This window comes from Epinephelus lanceolatus, chromosome 2, assembly GCF_041903045.1.
Source record: "Epinephelus lanceolatus isolate andai-2023 chromosome 2, ASM4190304v1, whole genome shotgun sequence".
In the NCBI taxonomy this organism is placed as follows: Eukaryota; Metazoa; Chordata; class Actinopteri; order Perciformes; family Serranidae; genus Epinephelus; species Epinephelus lanceolatus.
The window spans coordinates 47059470-47076619 of NC_135735.1; the positions used below are offsets into that span (position 1 = coordinate 47059470).

The 17150-nt window shown below is 41.0% G+C and overlaps 1 protein-coding gene across 1 annotated transcript in view; it reads left to right on the plus strand.

The window, feature by feature from the left end:
• LOC117258497 (ankyrin repeat and BTB/POZ domain-containing protein 2-like) overlaps positions 1-14506 on the plus strand; it is a 44698-nt gene extending 30192 nt beyond the window's left edge. Inside the window, exons 8-17 of the mRNA XM_033629471.2 lie at positions 841-937; positions 3160-3295; positions 3515-3762; positions 5073-5251; positions 6877-6982; positions 7071-7173; positions 8949-9021; positions 9106-9174; positions 10050-10163; positions 13839-14506. Of these exons, the coding sequence (XP_033485362.1) occupies positions 841-937; positions 3160-3295; positions 3515-3762; positions 5073-5251; positions 6877-6982; positions 7071-7173; positions 8949-9021; positions 9106-9174; positions 10050-10163; positions 13839-14069 (1356 nt within the window). The 3' untranslated portion in view covers positions 14070-14506. The remainder of the gene's footprint in view (positions 1-840; positions 938-3159; positions 3296-3514; positions 3763-5072; positions 5252-6876; positions 6983-7070; positions 7174-8948; positions 9022-9105; positions 9175-10049; positions 10164-13838) is intronic.
• Positions 14507-17150: the final 2644 nt, after the last annotated feature.

Below are 17150 nucleotides of genomic sequence, written 5' to 3' on the forward strand. Positions count from 1 at the left end.
TGTAAATTTCCCATTATAGACTTTTTTTGATTCCAGACATGATAATCATGAGAGAATCGCAATGCATGTAAGAATCAATTTCCCCTCCCCATTAACAATCAAACATCCCAACCTCCTGTGGATCCCCCTAAGGTTTTACTTGATAATTATGATATTTAAACAACTGCTGTGTTTGCTGTATTAAAGTGGGTTTCTTACACAACCTATTGTTCGTAAGCTTTCCTATCAATTTAGGTTTCCAGGAAGCACCTGGACAAAACCTTAGAAAAACATGTGTAAAATGTTAATTTCTGTGAAATTGTTGTCTGCTATGCATTTGGACTATGTAAGGCTTCATGATACGGTCCCATTGTGCTTTCTAGCTAAAAGGCCCCAGTTCTAAATATCTGCAGCATCTTTTTCTGAAAAAAATATTCAGGCAAAATAAAGAGAAAAAAAACTTTTTCAGTGTGTTGAAACTTCTGTAACTCAGTGACAGAAGCACTTACAGTGATTCTGACTGTTTGAGAAAAAATTCAGTGAGTGTACATGTATAAGAAATGGAACAAGAACAGCTTTCAGTTTACGTGGGGTATGCCTTGGTTAGGTGCTTTAGGTAAAGTTAGGTGAGTTTTACAGGAATGATGAGAGTTATCTTTTCTGCTTGCTGCAGTGATGTAGAAGGTTACTCCAGGGTGTGTCTATATACTGTGACATCACTATAGTGTGGTCACAGCAGAGAAACAGTCTTGATTCTTTGCAGCAGAAAGGGTATGATGTTCCTCTTAAAAACATATTACCAGCTTGAAGGAAGCAGGTCAGTGTAAATGCTCTAACAGTGTGGTGTGATCCTGCTCACAGCTGCTGTTGGAGGCCGGAGCTGATGTGGAGGGAGGAGCCCTGCTGGATGGTCAGGAGAGCTCAGCTGAGACACCGCTACAGCTAGCTGCTGCTGCAGGTGTGTCATTAGTGAAGACCTCAGTGTGTGTGCCCAGATCAAGTCCTTGAAAATAAATTGAAAGACTTGCACAATACGTAGACAGAACAGTAGTGAACTGCACTGCAGTATAACCAAACTATAAAGAATATTAAATGCCTACATCTATGTCGGCATTCATTCTTGTTGTCTATGTAAAATAAACTCAATTATTGCTGTCTGATAGGCCAGTGCTGATATTTTAGAGCTTAGAAATGTTGATAACAATTATACAGCTTATTTTTTATGATAAACTTTTAGATAAGGAGCCCTTAGATTAGTTTTTTAAAGAACTGAAATGCTTTACAGTACAAGGTGGCTGCATGGTCTCCAGTTCGATTTTAATTTTATGTTGACAACCCACTTTTTTTTGGCAAAGCTTCATAAAGACTAGGGTGGTTACTGGTGATTACTGGCCTACATTTTGATTTGTTTTATCATTAAATATTATATGTACAGTACAGGCCAAAAGTTTGGACACACCTTCTCATTCAATGCGTTTTCTTTATTTTCATGACTATTTACATTGTAGATTCTCACTGAAGGCATCAAAACTATGAATGAACACATGTGGAGTTATGTACTTAACAAAAAAAGGTGAAATAACTGAAAACATGTTTTATATTCTAGTTTCTTCAAAATAGCCACCCTTTGCTCTGATTACTGCTTTGCACACTCTTGGCATTCTCTCCATGAGCTTCAAGAGGTAGTCACCTGAAATGGTTTCCAACAGTCTTGAAGGAGTTCCCAGAGGTGTTTAGCACTTGTTGGCCCCTTTGCCTTCACTCTGCGGTCCAGCTCACCCCAAACCATCTCGATTGGGTTCAGGTCCGGTGACTGTGGAGGCCAGGTCATCTACCGCAGCACTCCATCACTCTCCTTCTTGGTCAAATAGCCCTTACACAGCCTGGAGGTGTGTTTGGGGTCATTGTCCTGTTGAAAAATAAATGATCGTCCAACTAAACGCAAACCGGATGGGATGGCATGTCGCTGCAGGATGCTGTGGTAGCCATGATGGTTCAGTGTGCCTTCAATTTTGAATAAATCCCCAACAGTGTCACCAGCAAAACACCCCCACACCATCACACCTCCTCCTCCATGCTTCACAGTGGGAACCAGGCATGTGGAATCCATCCGTTCACCTTTTCTGCGTCTCACAAAGACACGGCGGTTGGAACCAAAGATCTCAAATTTGGACTCATCAGACCAAAGCACAGATTTCCACTGGTCTAATGTCCATTCCTCGTGTTTCTTGGCCCAAACAAATCTCTTCTGCTTGTTGCCTCTCCTTAGCAGTGGTTTCCTAGCAGCTATTTGACCATGAAGGCCTGATTGGCGCAGTCTCCTCTTAACAGTTGTTCTAGAGATGGGTCTGCTGCTAGAACTCTGTGTGGCATTCATCTGGTCTCTGATCTGAGCTGCTGTTAACTTGCGATTTCTGAGGCTGGTGACTCAGATGAACTTATCCTCAGAAGCAGAGGTGACTCTTGGTCTTCCTTTCCTGGGTCGGTCCTCATGTGTGCCAGTTTCGTTGTAGCGCTTGATGGTTTTTGCGACTCCACTTGGGGACACATTTAAAGTTTTTGCAATTTTCCGGACTGACTGACCTTCATTTCTTAAAGTAATGATGGCCACTGGTTTTTCTTTAGTTAGCTGATTGGTTCTTGCCATAATATGAATTTTAACAGTTGTCCAATAGGGCTGTCGGCTGTGTATTAACCTGACTTCTGCACAACACAACTGATGGTCCCAACCCCATTGATGAAGCAAGAAATTCCACTAATTAACCCTGATAAGGCACACCTGTGAAGTGGAAACCATTTCAGGTGACTACCTCTTGAAGCTCATGGAGAGAATGCCAAGAGTGTGCAAAGCAGTAATCAGAGCAAAGGGAGGCTATTTTGAAGAAACTAGAATATAAAACATGTTTTCAGTTATTTCACCTTTTTTTGTTAAGTACATAACTCCACATGTGTTCATTCATAGTTTTGATGCCTTCAGTGAGAATCTACAATGTAAATAGTCATGAAAATAAAGAAAACGCATTGAATGAGAAGGTGTGTCCAAACTTTTGGCCTGTACTGTACATTCAAGACAATATTTGCATCAGTAAACAAGCACAGGTCAGTGCAGGTGCATGTTCAGGTGCAGATGATGCTTTTCTGTCTTGAATAAATCAAAAACAAAATATTTCATCTTCCTAGGTTACTATGAGATGGTGAGCTTGCTCCTCACCCATGGAGCAGACCCTCTGCTCAGAGTGCATCATGGGAATTCCCTGACATCACCATTGTATGAGGACATGAACTGCTTCAGCTATGCTGCAGCACACGGACACAGGTGAGACATTTATCTAGCTGTTTATTTCTATAAATGGTTGGATAATAAATGTTCAAAATTATATGTTGCCACACAGCTGAACTGTCATAAACACACAGGTATCCACATGCTTAAAATCTAGGATTTTATTCCCTGGGAAATGGCAACACAATTAGGCGAGAGTTTTTGATTTAATATGCATGAAACAAAACACAAACAAAGCATCACTTCCATCTGCAGGAACATCCTAAGGAGGCTGCTGCAACAGCCCCAGCACAGGAAGGAAGACATCCTCTCTCTGGAGGAGATCCTGGCTGAGGGAGTGCAGGAAGAGCAGGAGGAGCAACAGGATGCAAAAGCTCCAGCTCCTGACTCTCTGAGCCCTATCCCCAGGCTGTGTAAGGCCAGGATGAAAGCCCTGCAGCAGGCAGCCTACTACAGTGCTGAGCACGGTTACCTGGATGTGACCATGGAGCTAAGAGAGATGGGTGAGCTCATGATGATGAGAAAACTTTGAAGTCTATCTCATGTCCCGACAACATTTTAGTTAGGACCACTTTTGTCAAAGAAAACTTTATTTCCATTACAGTATTATATGTGGCGGTATGGCTCACCTCTCTGCCCTTCCACACGCCTATGTGAAATGCCTAAGGTGGAGAGAATACACCTCACTGTCCTTCCGTGCACCTACGTGGAATGCCCAAGGCTGGGAGAGCACACCTCTCTGCCCCTCCATGCACCTATGTGAAATGCCTTAGGTGGAGAGAGCACACCTCTCTGCCCTTCCAAGAGCCTATGTGGAATGCTTAAGGTGGAGAGAGCACATCTCTCTGCCCTTCCACACACCTACGTGGAAAGTCTAAGGCAGAGAGAGCACACCTCTCTGCCCTTCCATGTGCATACAAGGAAAGCCTGCGGCAGAGAGAGCAAAACTCCCTGCCCTTCCATGCTTCTACATGGAAAGCCTAAGCCAAAGAGAGCAGCACCAAATCCCTTTGGGGTAACAGAACAGAGCAGCATCAATGACAAACAGGAATGAGAATGACAAGTCAGACATAACATGAAGAGGAGGAGCTGGGGTGGAGGCGGGATGCAAAGTGGCAGCAACTATAGGCAGGCCAGAGCAGGTTAAATAGGGTGCACTGAATGAGATTTGCCAATTGGTTGCGCGGAGAGGAATCATGTGACCTATTAGCTGACTCCCTTCCCTCAATCAGCTGCTCCATCAGTTGATTGGGTTCTTTCAGATCAGCTGATGTAGCTGGGATGTGAGCTGAGCTTGACATCGTGTCCTGCCTGAACTAACACTATGCTCAATTTCTGTATGGATTTAAGAGCAGCAGTTACCCTTAATTAAAACCTTGATACCAGAAAGGCCAGTGACTTTGAAGGTACCAGAAACTGACTTGTTGTCACATTTAATTATTTATTTATTTATTTTTTTACATTATCAAAATTGGAACACTGCTTCATACGGAAAATTGCTCTAAAAAAATTCACAAAGAAACAAGATGTGACATTTAAATTTTAAAACACAAAACATCAATCACCTGCTCACAGCTTGTTATATTCAGTGTATAAAGGTGTAAGAGCTGCTGCTGCTGTGTGCCTCTGAAGAGCAGTATTGTTCCGTATGTCACTGTTCACCAATGGATGTTAAATCAGCCAGTTTTCTTACACAGAAGAAAAAAACAGTCAGTTGTTTAGCTGCCCAGCTTGTTTCTGCCTCAGTTTTAAATTGCATTCATACTGTAAGACCTGGAACCTATTGTTTGTTCCACCTCCCTGCTGTGTCCAGGTGTTCCCTGGAGGCTCCACATCTGGCTTGAGTCTCTCCACAGAGCCCAGCAGCTGTGCAGGGACAAAGTCATTGTCTCCCTCCTCACAGAGTTCCCCTGCATCAGGACGGAGGACTACAGCCCTGAGCTCCCCTCCACAGGCATACCGCTCATGTTCAGCATGCTAGAAACCAACAAGGTACAGCTGAACGCCTCTCTGTGTCAGTTTATGCTGTGCTGCTGATGTATCTCATTTTTCTCAGCTTGTGACTGACATGGATAACTGTTTTCATCAGTAATTTTGAAAAGCTGCAGCAGGAGGTTTTCTGCCTAACTTACATGGGTATGTGTTAGTGTAATGAACAGTAAGAATCTGAACACCTCAATTTTTTAGACAACATAAAACCAGGATTTTTATCAGTGTTCAACAACCTCAGCTCGATTGAGGTTCTTATCGCATGCCCATGGCAAAGTCTTATCTGAGCTTCACTTAAGACTTCATGGAGGTAATGTAACTTTATTGTAACGGTAGTTTATTCAGTAGTTTAGTATATCAGTGGTCTACACTGGTTCAGGGGAGATTTCAAAATATTGAGATTTCATCAGGCACTTCAGGTAAACAGGCTATACGAAGCTTGATAAGGTTGCTTAGCAACCTCAGGCGCAACCTGCTGCTACGCTCTTGAAAGCTGGCACAAAAACGGCACAGAGGGAGCAACCAGCGCCCGACCTTGCGTTGTCCAGCAGTTGAAGACAGGGCATGTGTACGGCCCCTAATTTACAGGGCTGGTAGCTGTGGTCATTCCACAGGCTAGTTAATAACACATCGGACAGGAAATCCAAAGTGTGGGAACATTTTGAGAAGGTGAAGGATGAACCTAAGGTGATATGTAAACTCTGCGGGCATTTGCCTATTATTCGTTGACTACAAACATGACGTATCAGTTAGCTACATGCCCATTACCCACTGAGCACAATCATTACTGCTTTGCCAACAGTGTCATTAACAGGCTGCTCGCTCAGTGTGTGACGTGCACTTGTAGTTAAAATATAGGTCTATATTAATGAATGATCACTAGTACAGCTTTGTATTTCTCTGTAATGTAGCATAGTGTTAACAATGTTACTTATACTATTCTTTCTCACACCTTGAACTCAAACCACTGTGTTGCCCCGCCCAAAATATATAATTCCTAGATGACAGCTCAGCTATCTCCATGTTGAGAACCATGTGCAGACAATCTCGGCTCAGACTCTCAATCATATATGCTCTGAATGTTGTATACTTATCTTTTAGATACAAACAACATACTGTAATAGCTTTATTTCAGTTAAAATAATGAAGTGTGCAAATGTCCATGTCATGCATAGAGGATCCCCATTTAACTTTCAATACTGGCATAAACCTTCAGTGCCATGCTGCAGCAGAGGAGACTCAAATGACTCCTTTTAGTCATTTAAGGAAATGCATTTTGGGAAATTAGCTTATTTGCTATCTTACTGAGAGTTAAAAAATGGAGCGTTTAGCCTAACTTAACAAAGAGACTGAAAGCAGAAAAAAACAGCTAGCGGCACAAAAAATAGCAACAGGAAAATGGCCATAGATTGCAGATCACTTCAAATTGGTTCGAGCAAAATAATCTCCCCTCCAAACAGAAAACAGCTGACATGAACAGGACCTCGGACTGAATAATGACGTGAAAAAAAAAGACAATTCAGTCTGATTTTCGGGCTGCTGTTGGTCAAGTGTTTCAGTGCCTACGCTGGTATCTACGTAACATGACATTCTACCAGTCTGCATTTCATGTTGTTTTTCCTCTACAGGACTACGTGATAACCAAGCGGCTGGCATCTGTGTTCTCTCACTGCTACAGCTGCTCTCCCGTTCCTCCCATCCTACCCATGGATGTCACTCTGTCCACACAGCTAGGTGATGCATCACTGCTGTCAGTATGACAACATGTCCATTCTAAATTTAACCAACACTTGAAGGGTGACACGGTTGTCTCTGTCCTCAGATATTCATTTCCTGAACAATCAGGAGATGTCAGACGTGACGTTTATGGTGGAGGGGCGTCCATTCTTCGCACACCGGGTGCTGCTGATGTCGGCTTCTGAAAGGTCTGATCTGACTTATTAATTGATTAAAACCGACTACTGTTCATGTCCACTTACATTTCTAAGCTATCAACCCCTTACAGATGGCTGACAAATGGAGACAGACAACCAGTCACGCTCACATTCATACCTACGGGCAATTTAAGAGTCACCCGGTAGCATTAAGCATTGTGTGTTGGCTCACTGACTTTATAAAAAACTCAGAGGGTCCAGGTTAACAGGACACTGTCTGGTACCCGTTTTTCTTCCATTGGATCCCCTCAGGGATGTGTTCTTTCTCCGCTTTTGTTTATACACTAGAGGACTCTGTTATTGTAAGTCTTCTTCATGGATCATAATATGATCATGGCTCAGTACTGGATCAATTTGTAAATTAATGTAAACAGTCTTTCCTCCACATTAATGTGTCTGGACCAATGAGATGTTTATTGATTTACTAAGGAGGCCCTGCCTTCCTGTTCCTTGTGTAATCAAGGGGGAGCCGGTGGCAGTAGTGCAGCAGTATAAGTATTTGGGGACTGTCTTAGATTACAAGTTGAATTTTGATGTGAACACTGACAGCATCTGTAAAAAGGCAAACCAACATATTATTCTATTTAAGAAAGCTGAAGAGTTTCAATGTGAATAGGATAATCGTGGAATTGTTCTATTCTGCTTTTAATGAGTCTGTTCTTTCTTTTAACATGGTCTGTTGGTTTGGTAATCTGAGCCTTAAAAACAAAACAAGTTGGAAAAAGTGGTCAAGTTGTGCTGTAAGGTCACTGGTGTTTCTTTGAATAACCTACAGCATCTGTTTGAAGAGAGGGTCACCTCTAAAGCTCGGTCTATTGTCTCAGACTCTCAACATCCCCTCAATGTTGACTGTCACATGCTTCCATCAGATTGGAGGTTTTGACTCCCTAAATGTAGCACTAAGCATTACAGAGCGTCCTTTGTTCCGTCTGCTATCACTTATCTTAACCAGTGGTGACCACTAATTGTCCATGATTTACCCCTGACAGTGTGTGATTCTGGATTGTGTGTGCTATGTATTGTACTGTCTGTTTGTTATGATTACTGCCTGTATCTCATATTGCCCTTCTGGGATATTAAAGTTTTACCTTACCATACCTTACCTTAGTTAACCTAGGCTGCATGTCTTAGGACTGTGGGAGAAAGCTGGTGTACCCAGAGAAAACCTGACATAGGAAGAACATGTGAACACCACATAGAAGAGTGGCCTGATGATTCACTGATTAGCAATGTGGCCTCACAGCAAGAGGGTTCCTGGTTCAAACCTGCATTGGGGGTTTTGAACCCTGGGGTGGGAGAGCATTTTTGTGTGGAGTGGGAGACAAATACTTTCTACTAGTCAAACTTTATTTTTGCTTATATTGACTAATACAGGCAGATTACTGATTTTGGAAAAGTTTTATCCACGTGTAAAAAAAAAAAAAAAAAAAAAAGGTCTTGTGTTGAGTATTGACTTTGGGCAAAGAGAGTACAAAATGCATCTAAATTTCATAGTAATGGTGTGCAAGGTGCTGCATCACAGAAATGGATTGATCCCTCAAAAATATGTCACCTCTGTCCACTTTTATTTTTGACACCTTCACATAACAAATAAGTGCATTTGAACATCACATTATATACCATACACATTATAGACAATGGGGTCAATGTAGTGATCAATGAGTTGCTGCAGAAACAATGAAAATTGGTCATAATTCTAAACATCACCAGTTTTCTCATTCTTCTAATAAAACTCTGATGTTCTGATGTGTGTTTTGCCCCGTTAGGTTTCGACGGATGCTCTGCGACTCCCCCGACAATATCATCCATGTCAGTCACATGACCTACAGCACATTCCAGGTAGGACACAAACTGACCATCTGTCCTTTGCTGTTAATGTGACGGAGAACTGTTTAACACTGAAGATTGTGTTTTTCTCTGCAGATGACTATGAAGTCTCTGTACTGTGGAGGAACAGAGGGACTGACAGTCTCCCACTCTGAGGCCATGAAGGTAAAACCACTCAACTGTTACTTGCTGCAGTTCTATCTCCCTGGATATTTTTTTTTAATAATCAGTTAATCAATTTCACAGTGATGTGTCTTCATTCTACTACCTGAGACATTTCCTTGGACAGGACCGTGTAAGGCTGATATTTCACTCTGTGTGTAGTTTAATGAGTCAGACAGTTTGCCTGCTCCCTGTTTCTAACTAAAGCAGTGCTTCTGGACCAAATCACATGATTGAAAATCACCATCATCCATCATCAGACCAACAAGTACACAGTGGTGGTTAGTGACGTGTGGTAATTTTGGAGCCTCTCGTGGGTCACATGGTAGAGAAAAGATTTGATGTGTAAATCTGTGTGAACAGATTTGTAAACTGGTTTTATGTCAGAATGCAAGTTTGATGTTGCCCATGAAGTAACGATTCATTTTGTAAAATATCAGAGATATTATTAGAGTTAGTATTCTTTATCATCCTGTCTGCTGATGTATGATGTATACGGCTGTTACTTACCAAAGAAAAAGCTTCAAAGGGAAGAAAATTCTGTAAATGTTTTAAGGTTCATAACACCTTTCTAGCTTGTTACTGCCAGTTTCTGTGTTACCTAATGTGACATAGGCTATAAGGATGCTGGAAGTATATGCATTATTTGTCTGTTTTATTAATAGAGCTCACAGTAAACCCAGAAATCAAAGTTTAGAAGAAGGAATGGCCATGGTTCCAACAGATACAGTGGCATCTGTGTTTGTCCAATGATACATTTTGATTTGTTTTTTAGTGGGTAATTACAGTGAGGCTGTTTTTCTTGTCGTCTTAATCTATGAAGCAGTATTTCCTGTTTAAAGACTTATTCTTAGACTGTGTTGTGACTGTTTCCGTAGCTGCTGCCAGTGGCTACTTTCTTCCAACTCAGAGGTCTGCAGAGGTGCTGTGAGATGAAGCTGTCACAAAGTCTGACTCTGGACAATGCTGTCAGCATCTACCAGACTGCCAAGGTACAAAAACATATAAAGACATGATGAACACTGAGAAGAGAGAGCTTTTCTCTGCACTGCTCAGTTGTGCTGTATGTGTGTAGAATAGAGCTCTGAGCGTTTCAGCCTTCACTCAGATGCAGCTTTTTGATTTAGAAATGAAAGCAACACTGTCACACTGTCGTCAAAGAGTTTGGTTAAAGCCAGTGACCTCATTTAGAAAACTCTTCGGTGAATCCACATTAAATGTTTGCTCAAGTACAAATGAGGAAATGTACATATCCAAAAAAATATCCTGATTTATGAAACAGTGTGTAGCCTGCTTGTACGCAATTTACTTTTATGAAACCCAAATCAAATTGAAATTGTCCCCATATGGACCAGCATCATATCCTGCCCTCTACATGCTCACATTCGACCATAACTGGTCAATGCAAAGCACTTCATTAATGCTGATGCATAGACATGAGCCGGCTGATCAGTGGGACTTTACTGTAAATGGAGAGGAAAACCAAGAAAACTAATGCTCCTGACGCAGAAATCGAGGTGCTTGTGGGTGAGCTGGAGGTTAGACAGCACAAAGCCTGTTGTTTGGTGGGCAGTGGAGTCACAACATAAAGAAAAGGCAGTGAGTGAGAACATGTTGCTGCTGCTTTTAATGCGGTCAGTTCATCAAAATGCCCCCCAAAAAAAAGAACTACACCCTGACGTCTTTACTATTTACACAGTCACCTACCACAGCCTGAAAACATCCAGCTGTGCACAGTGCTCTCCACAGCTGACCACGAGGGTCAGCAGCATACAGTCCGACCCTGACTGTCCTTCTCTGCGCTCCAGTGGTAGGAATGTGATGATGTGACAGTGCTAATGAAATATTAAGTGAGATCTGATTTGAGATTTGAGGTGACGTATCTTTTGCAATCAAAGGTGCTTATGGAAAAGTTCTGGCTCACTGGCACAAACACAAATAACACTGCTGCATTTGAATGTTTATAAAGTGGATCTATTAGAAACCTGATATGAGGTGAATTTAAATCTGGCTTCAATTTACCACCTGACCATCCGTACTGTTGATTTCCCCTGTCTCCAAAATGTGCGTATGCATGGGTCAGAGTTCCTCATCAAGTTTTTCTTTATAAATCCTAATTTATGCTTAGAAAGTGGTGTACACACATTATAAGCCAGTTTTTTTGTGTATACACAGTGGTTATAAAAGAGGCTCCTGGAAATGATTGTGTAAATTGGTATTGATTACAGGGAAAATGCAGACAGTTAGTACACCTATATATAATACGGTTTTACTTTACTTAAACAAAGCATTGATTTCCAGCAGCTAATTTTCAGGATAATTTAAAGCCGCTACAAGGAACTTTTAACTGGATATGCAAAAGTCTCTCGTTTCTGCTGCTGTCTGTGCGTGACCTACACCAACAAATGAGACCATCGGTGTGAAGATAAGCTATTTCTGTATAGTGTATATCCATACCTTTAGGAAACTGTGTCCGGGTCCGCACCAGGTCGCTTCCAGGACAAAACGATTTACGGCACTCAGACGGCACATGTCATCTTACCTAGCTGCTTACATTTATAGTGACTCTTATAAATAGTCGCTATTCCTCCTCCTCGACCCGACATCCGCGAGGAGTTAAAATAGCAGCAATCATCGGGTAAAAGTTCTGTGAAAGCACTGGACTCACCAACAGTCAGCCACGTCTCAGTCACACAGAGAAAATCCAATCCTCGGGAAGTCAGGAAATCCTTCAGGATAAACGTTTTGTTCGCTAGCGATCTAACATTTACCAGCCCAATCCTGGCAGGAGCCGGCGGGTCCACGGCGTTAGCTGTCCGGGGAGCCACACACAGAGGCCACAGGTTGCGCAGATTCACCCCGCGCCAGCGGGGACAAGGAGAGCAGGGGCCACGGGGCTGGAACACCTCATCCGGGCCGATAGGAGTGGAGGCAAAGTTTTCCTGTCTTGTTGTTTCATTCATCCCCAAAACAAACACATGGAGGTAAGCGTCTTTACGACAATACGCGCTAGAGCTCATGGGAAATGTAGGCTTCATTCCAGCAAAACACTACCGCTTTTGTCCACAGGGTCGCCAAAATCAACTCAAAATGAAAGTTCCTTGTAGGGGCTTTAACATAATTAACAAGTGCTTTTAACTTAACACGGCCAACTAAAGTCAACAACTATAACATAGTTTTCTAATGGAAAAAAAAAAGGTAAATTACCCACAAGATAAAGATTTACAATAGCATGCAAAAATTTGGGCACCCCTGGTCAAAATTTTGTTTACTGTGAGTAATTGAATAAGTAGAAGATGACCTGATTTCCAAAAGGCATGAAGTTAAAGATGACACATTTCTTCAATATTTTAAGCAAGATTACTTTTTAATTTAAACCCTTTACAGTTTCAAAGTAACAAAAAAAGGAAAAGGGCCCGAAGCAAAAGTTTGGGTACCCTGCATGGTCAGTGCTTAGTATCGCCCTCTTTGGCAAGTATCACAGCCTCTAAATGCTTTTTGGATCCAGCTAAGTCTTTCAATTGTGGTTTGGGGGATTTTCACCCATTCTTCCTGCAAAAGGCTTCTAGATCTTGGTCCGTCTTCATGCACTGGTCTTTGAGGTCTATCAATAGATTTTTAATGATGTTTAGGTCGGGGGACTGTGAGGGCCATGGCAAAACCTTCAACCTGCGCCTCTTGAGGTAGTCCATTGTGGATTTTGAGGTGTGTTTAGGATCATTGTCCTGTTGTAGAAGCCGTCCTGTCTTCATCTTCAGCTTTTTTACAGATGGTGATGTTTGCTTTAGAATTTGCTGGAATTTAACTGAATCCATTCTTCCCTCTACCTGTGAAATGTTCCCTGTGCCACTGGCTGCAACACAAGTCCAAAGCATGATCGATCCACCTCCGTGTTTAACAGCTGGACAGATGTTCTTTTGATGAAATTCTTCACTCTTTTTTCTCCAAACAAACCTTTGCTCATTTTGTCCAAAAAGTTCTATTTAACTTCATCAGTCCATAGGACTTGTTTCTAAAAACATCAGGTTTGTTTAGATAGACTTCATGCCTTTTGGAGATCAGTTCAGCTTCTACTTACTTAACTACTCACAGTAGAAGACATTTTGACCAGGGGTGCCCAAACTTTTGCATGACACTGTATAAAAGTTTGTGATGTATGTTAGATAAAGACCTTTAACTTGTTGTGGTTTGATTTTGGTTTATTACATGTACACCTACAGTAAGACTTAAGACTCTGGTCTCAACACATCAAACTGATCTGGGAATGACAATGTGTGATTTGGATTTGAAGTTAGCTTCTAGAAATTGCAGAACTATTGTTCACCCCAAAGAAAACTGAATGCATGCAGAATGAGCACTCAGGTTTATGTGAATGACTCAGTTTTGTTATAAAGTTTACGAATTTCAAGGTCATGATAAACAAAACACCAGTCACATAATTTTGCTTGCTGTAAATAATCTCACCATGAGTCATTTAATTTAGTTGATTTTTATGTTCTCAAGACAGGCCCTGTACAGTAAAACCCTTATAACCCTTATATCAGTTAAATCTTAAGGCTGGTTCTAGTTAAGTTTTATTTTTACCCCTATAAATCAATGCCTGTCTGCTGCTCATCACAGAGATGTGCTCAATTTGACAAAACTGTATTGTGTGTTTGTATCTGCAGCAACATGGAGCGGCTGAACTCTGCAGGTTTTGTGAAGGATTCTTTCTAAAGTACATGGACCGGCTCCTGGACCGGGAGGACTTCCACCGCCTGCTGCTGGGCGCCATTGGTCAGGAGCAGATCTGCCCAGAGGTGGGCACCCAGGACCAGGATCTACCGATTCTCCTGGAGGTTTTGGAGGCCACTTTAATCCACAGACTTTACACCCTGCACTCTGCATGTCGAGAGTAGAAACAATGCAGCAGCCTCTAATACCCTGGGTTGTGTTCAGCCACACTGGTATGTGTGTTAAAGGAAAAGTAGCCATATACTGTGTTTTTAATTTCTGTAGTCTTCTTAGGGAGAACACCTTAGTGTAGAAGAAGAGTAGACTGTTTTAACAAGTTCTTCATTCTAGTTATTTATCTTGACACAAGTGAACATTTCTATAACTTGGAAGAGACAATCCAAATTGATTATGTAGAATGTTACTGATTAACTCATGTATCAGGTAAAATGAACAGACTTGTGCTTGCATTTTAAAATTTGAGAAATTTCTGTTCCCTGTTGCTGTAAATCAAATGTGTTTTTGGTTTCTTTGAGTGTTTGTTGGTCACATTAAGCAACTTGAACACATCACATAAGCTCTAGAAAAATGTGATAGTATAAATTATAAAATTATTATTTAATTTGTCGTTTATCAGTTTTTTATTAATCAGGTTTTTGAGGTTTCACTTGTGACAGGACCAGTCTAGAGACAAGTATATAAAAAGGCAGGCATTACCTCAAACCAGTTGTTTAGAGAATATTTACACATAATTCTTACTAAAGTTAAAATGTATGTTAATTGCATATCATATATGTATAACCTGTACAGATCAGAGTCCCACTAACTTAATATCTGGAGAACCACACCCCCTAATATCACAACAGCAAAAACTAACATATGAATAAAGGCATTCAGTGGTTGTCCAGCAGAAGTTCCAGGTATAGATCATCATGTAGGGAGATACAATTTATACAATCTATAATTTAACTGTAACTACTAAATCAGTCAATATAATGTGGGAAAACCTTTTTTTTTGTGTTTTATCAAACATGAAGGGGCTGGCAGAGCATGTATACCTTTTAAATTAACACAGGTTAGATTTTTACTTGCTTTTACGAAAGTTTCACTTTAACAAATGAAAAACTTTTTGAGTACAAGGACTTACCAGTTACTTTACTTAAGATCAGCCTAGTGAATACAATGTCTCTGGCTGGTAGGGTTGCAGGCATGTAAATTAAAATCCATAAAGAACAAGACGGAGCTGTTAAACTATGATGTAATTGAATCCGGAACCGTCTTCCATACAGTGATGGTCCAGTCCTCTATGGGACTTTTTTCTAATACAGCTCAAACAGAATGATGTAAAAACTAGTTAGCTCTTGGCCTTGGAACATTGCGTGTAACAATAATGGACGTAGCTACCGTGATGTCAAGCATTGGTTTGTGGACTCCTGTTTTGAAGCCTATAGTTTGGCATTGTGGCCATCGCCATTTTGGTATTTTGGAGCCAGAAGTGACCATATTTGGATGAGAGGGTGGAGCTGTAGGAGCAAGGGGTGGATCTGACTAAGAAGCCGAGGACACTATTGGCCTGTCACTGTTGACTACCCACCCTTAATTATGCAGAACTTTAAGCCTTAATAAAATATAAACAAGTGAGTTATATATATTTGTACCAGGCTGTGAACATGTTTATTTCTGCTTTTAAGCTTGGCATTATAACATGGAAGTCTATGGCAATATACCCTATTTTGGAGCCAGCCTCAAGTGGCCATTAGAGGAACTGCAGTTTTTGGCACTTGCACATTGGCTTCATTTTTCAGCCCCCGAGGTTACTGTTTGCCTTGATAGTAACATTAGGGGTGAGTTCCGAATCCTATACTTTTTTCTTTTTACTTTTATTATGTACTGCAGCTGCCCTTAAAAAGCACATACTGTTGCATGCAGTATGCACACAATCGGGACATTCTACTTTCTTGTTACATTATGCCCTGAAGATTGACCCTCTTGCCTTCATATCCATTACCTTGGAGATAAAACAAACTGCACTTACCAAGCTCGCAAGAGACAGAGATCATCCCGGAGAGCTCTACTGTTGTTACTTTGCAATGTAATGTGTGTAGTTTAACATTAAAGCTATAACTGCATAGATTGTCGGTTCTAACACATTTGCGACAGTGAAATTACACCTGCACTTATCTGTCATTGTTATTTTTGTATTTATGTCCTGTTGTTTATAATATTAATAATCATTTTGTTCACTCAAACAATTAATATTCTTTTTATTACTATTTGACTGGTCATCAGTTACTTGAATGTGCTGTCAGCCATCATTGCAGCTTCTGACAGCTATCAATGAGCTTATCACTAATTGACTGTTGTCTGTTTGCAGCTCAGTTTATGTGACGTATCGTCCACTGCACAGTGGATTGTGGGTCAGAATAGCACGAAAAGCATGCTGGCTTGCATACTGCAAAATTGGACCGAATGTAGTAGAACATCCTGGTATTTCTGCCATACTGCACCTGACATACTAGATATTGGGACACGAGATCTTCTTCTGGAATACTATATAGTATGGTAGTATGAGGATTGGAATGCACAGTAAATTACTCCTGTATGTAGTCAGCTATTTAGCTGATTTATGTTAGAGTAGATGAACAGTTCCTCAAAGTTTTGTCTATTTTTGCTTTTGAAAAGATTAAAAAAAAGGACACAACCTGCCAAACTTCTTAAACTTCAGTCCCACGCCTACTGCTTCAGTATGTGGAAAGATACAAAACTTAGTGTGCGTAGTTATGGTTACTAAGTTACGATGTGACTATCAGTGTTTGGGTGATGTGTTTAGCGAACAGTCAGAAACTGAAACTGAGCAAAGCTACCCTCAAATAACTTTTTTTTTTTTTAACTCAAATGTGCAGTTTTGCAGACAGCATGTCAGTGTAGCTCCACATAGACACTGCTGCTGCAGCAACTGAAGCAATGGTATGACGGGAAAACATTTGTAATGTAAATCCTCTGCAGCTGCATGCAGATGATCAACTCTGAATATGTAAAATATGTACATATTTTTTTGTAAATAAATGTCTTAAAACCCCCCAAAAATGAGCACACAGCTCCAAAGTCAACAGATTTATTTCCTTTAGCACTGAAGTTGTTCACAGTAACATCACAAGGGAATACATTGCCAGTGGTTATCCTGCTCAGTAGTAGCGCTCCGTGCTCCGAGTCCATTCTGTGTGCTCTGGATTCCCCCAGTAGAAAAAGAGGAAAGCGAACAATGA